The sequence below is a fragment of the Hippocampus comes genome, unplaced genomic scaffold, assembly GCF_001891065.2.
Source record: "Hippocampus comes isolate QL1 unplaced genomic scaffold, H_comes_QL1_v1.1 scaffold319, whole genome shotgun sequence".
Taxonomy (NCBI): Eukaryota; Metazoa; Chordata; class Actinopteri; order Syngnathiformes; family Syngnathidae; genus Hippocampus; species Hippocampus comes.
Genome location: NW_017806090.1, coordinates 694,145 through 698,082, shown reverse-complemented (window position 1 = coordinate 698,082; position 3,938 = coordinate 694,145). Strand labels below are relative to the sequence as shown.

Sequence of the window (3,938 nt, the reverse complement as noted above, 5' to 3'; positions counted from 1 at the left end):
ACATTACTTCCTGTGTACTTTGTAGGTAATCTTTTCGTTCAATTTACTTACTACTGCATGCTAATGCTACTTCCAAGAGACTGTCATGTTGTTTCCTAGCTTAACTTTTAACTCAAGTTACAACCTGGTAGGCTACAACTTCCATCTCCAGTACATTGACTTTCTCGGTTGTGTACTGGCTCAAGACACTTCAAGATACTGTACAAGTTTTTACCTGGTTTAACTCATTTTTACTGTCGATAGCTTCCTAAGTTAGGCTTATGTCTTAGCCCTGGTTACTGACAGGTACAAGTTACTTTGCCTTTACTTCCTAGGTGACATCTCAGCTGAAGTCACTGCTTGGTTACTTCAACGTTACTTTGAAGTTACGTCAAGTTACAATCTATTTTTATGTGTGTTACTTCCTGGGTTACGCATTGGCTCAAGTTACTAACATGTACAAGATGTTGCTGGTACAAGTTGGATATAATTTCCTACTTGTTACTCTTTGCTCCAGTTACTTCTAGTTACAAATGACGTCTATGTCGCTTCTAAGGATTGTGTCTTAGCTTAAGACAATACGTGGTACAAGTTACGTTTATGTTCTTTCCCAGGGTACCTCTAAGCTTACGTTACTACGTGGTACAAGTTAACTCGTTTTATGTTTGCATGACAGTAAATAATATGCTACTTAAAACCTTCCCCATGTAGAGAAATTTGAAAGGTGTATTTGCACTATTTTAGTTGTGCAAACAATACCAGTCTATAAAAAAAAAAAAAAACACTGACGGCAGTTACTTATGATTACTTGGGAACAAATGCTGCAGTAAAATGAAAGCACTTTATACCAAAACCAAAAGCAAGGTAACAGACACCGGTATCCGCCCTTACTGGAATGTACCTGAGCGTAGAAGGAGGGACAGAGCTTGGAGCGCAACAATGGCCACCCGGCTATCTGCGTGGTATTGCGACAGAAGTCTCATGATTTGCCTGTACACACACAAACACCCGCGCAAGGAAGCACACAAACGCGTACAGTTAAGAATTTCTTTGAATCATATTCTGTATTGACATGCGTGGTAGTGTTCATCAGAACCTGCTTGGTGCATTTTTGGAATGTGTGAAATGTCAGGCAACATCTTCTCAAAAGGGGAAGTGTGACACCGTTTGTCAAATGAAAAGGGATTTGAAAGGTGGTGGTTATTGAAATAACACGCATCAGCAGGGTAAGTCAACGCCAAAATGTTCTTTACAAGACTATGTTCTATGCGCTTTCACGAGTCTAAATACGGGCATTCTGATTCATACTGTGTGTGTGTGTGTGGAATATGAGCTAAGCAGCTAAATTGACCCGTTTTTCAGGTGGTGGCTATTTTCCACTTTCAGTTGACTGAAAATGATAGCAGTTGCTCGCTCAGGTAATGACCAATCGCGGCTCACCTGTGTTCTGAAGCTGAGCCATGATTGGTCGTTACCTGCGCCCTGAGCAACTATGATGTCATATTCAGTCAACATCATATAAACATATTCTTGTAAAGAATTTTTTTTCCCTTTAAAGAATGTTCACCTGACAGACATATTAAAAGAGGCAGTTGCCAGAAATGAATTATGTTTTACTGCATGACTCTCTCTGTCAATAAATAACCTCCACAAAGATACAAGGGTGTCCAAAGTGCAGCCTGGGAGCTAATTGCGGCCCACGGCATGTTTTTGGTTGCCGTTTTGTTTATTGCTGTGCCCCATATTGTGAATAAATTTACTCACCTGTGTTCTGAAGCTGAGCCATGATTGGTCGTTACCTGCGCCCTGAGCAACTATGATGTCATATTCAGTCAACATCATATAAACATATTCTTGTAAAGAATTTTTTTTCCCTTTAAAGAATGTTCACCTGACAGACATATTAAAAGAGGCAGTTGCCAGAAATGAATTATGTTTTACTGCATGACTCTCTCTGTCAATAAATAACCTCCACAAAGATACAAGGGTGTCCAAAGTGCAGCCTGGGAGCTAATTGCGGCCCACGGCATGTTTTTGGTTGGTGTTTTGTTTATTGCTGTGCCCCATATTGTGAACAAATTTTAAAAAAGAATGATCGCAGTAACTGAAAATGGCCTGCATCAGAGCAAAACAGTTACACCCCAAACATCAAAACTTTGAAGGTGCCTTTTAGGTACCAGTTACTTCTATGTTATTTCCCAGGTTATGTCTTAAGTGGGCGGCACGGTGGTCGACTGGTTAGCACGTTGGCCTCACAGAACAGAGGTGCAGGGTTCAATTCCGGCTGCGGCCTTCCTGTGTGGAGTTTGCATGTTCCCCGTGCTTGCTTGGGTTTTCAACGGGTACTCTGGTTTCCTCCCAAATTCCAAAAACATGCATGGCAGGCTAATTGAACACTCTAAATTGTCCCTAGGTCTGACTGTGAGCGCGGATGGTTGTTCGTCTATGTGTGCCCTGCGATTGCTTGGCAACCAATTCAGGGTGTGTGTACCCCTCCTCCTGCCCAAAGACAGCTGGGATAGGCCGGCCCCAACATGCCCGCAACCTTTGTAGGATAAGCGGGTTAGAAAATGGATGGTTGGATGGATGCCTGAAGTGAGAGATGAGAACAAACTTATTCCTCCTCCCAAGTGGAGGATCAGGAAAAAAGTTATTGCCTGGATGTATTCAACAGGAAAAAATATACCTCATTAATCCACTGACTACTGTAATAGTTCCACAATCTTACTCTCAGTCGATGAAAGCAGGTCAAAGTATTCAGTAAGTACCATTACATGCATGAAATACCGTAATGCAGAAAGTCGTCATCACACCACCCAAATTGAGTTGGCAGATTTTTGGAAACTCTTAGAAATGATTCGGTGCAATTGTATTGACTGTGAGCGAGATACAGCTACTTACTGGTGAGGTGCTTTCAAGCTCTCCAGCATGCCTGGACAAATTTCCAGCAGCTGACACAGCAGTGACCAGCCCACCTGTGGTAGTGAGAGATGAGAACAAACTTATTCCTCCTCCCAAAAGTTATTGCCTGCATGTATTCAACAGGACAAAATATACCTCATTAATCCACTGACTACCGTAATAGTTACATAATCTTACTCTCAGTTGATGAAAGCAGGTAAAAATGTTCAGTAAGTACCATTACATGCATGAAATACCGTAATGCAGAAAGTCATCACACCACCCAAATTGAGTTGGCAGATTTTTTTAGAAACAGCCCTCACTCAGTATGATTCGGTGCAATTGTATTGACTGTGAGCGAGATGCAGCTACTTACTGGTGAGGTGTGTTCAAGCTCTCCAGCATGCCTGGACAAATTTCCAACAGCTGACACAGCAGTGACCAGCCCACCTGTGGCGAGAGGATAACGTCTTCACATACAATGTAGAGCGAACTCCCTTTAATCGCGGGAATACTTTTCAGATCCACGCGCCATGAGTAAAGATCAACTATATAAAATCTGTTTACCGAGCCCACACACTTTCAACACATTCAAACTTATCAAAAACATACTTGTTACAGCACATCTTTTTAAGTGTTTCCTAGCTGTTGTTTTCACTCTCTCACAAGGAGAATTGAATATTTAAACTTTTCAAACGAACACTGTAATTTCGTCTCACAAAAGTTTGCTAGCTTAATACTAACAATGCAAAATGCCAAAAAAATCTATGGAATAGCAACGGTGTCAAATGTCTGGAAATGAGACACCTCAAAGGGACTCTTACGTTAGACAGTGTTCATAAATGTCAGAAATGATAATAAAGGTTCGACCAAGCCACCGAAAATCAGTTATGAGGAAAATCTTTCATTTGCTATCTTCGCGGGAGCCTCTGGTGTGTTTTTTTTTGGGGGGGGACAGAAGTCTATTTCATCCAGTCGGGACTGCACCCGAACAGTTGCGGTGTGTTCAAGTACCTGCTGGACTCCTCGGCTCTCCATGTGTGACGACAGCGTGGCCA

At 41.9% G+C, this 3,938-nt stretch overlaps 1 protein-coding gene across 1 annotated transcript in view; it reads right to left on the bottom strand.

Annotated features, from left to right (window-relative positions):
- Positions 1 to 3,938, bottom strand: part of lrrk2 (leucine-rich repeat kinase 2) — a 37,898-nt gene that overhangs the window by 32,042 nt on the left and 1,918 nt on the right. The window contains exons 2-4 of the mRNA XM_019894767.1: positions 3,895 to 3,938; positions 2,881 to 2,954; positions 881 to 969 (exon numbers count right to left, since the gene is read on the bottom strand). Of these exons, the coding sequence (XP_019750326.1) occupies positions 881 to 969; positions 2,881 to 2,954; positions 3,895 to 3,938 (207 nt within the window). The remainder of the gene's footprint in view (positions 1 to 880; positions 970 to 2,880; positions 2,955 to 3,894) is intronic.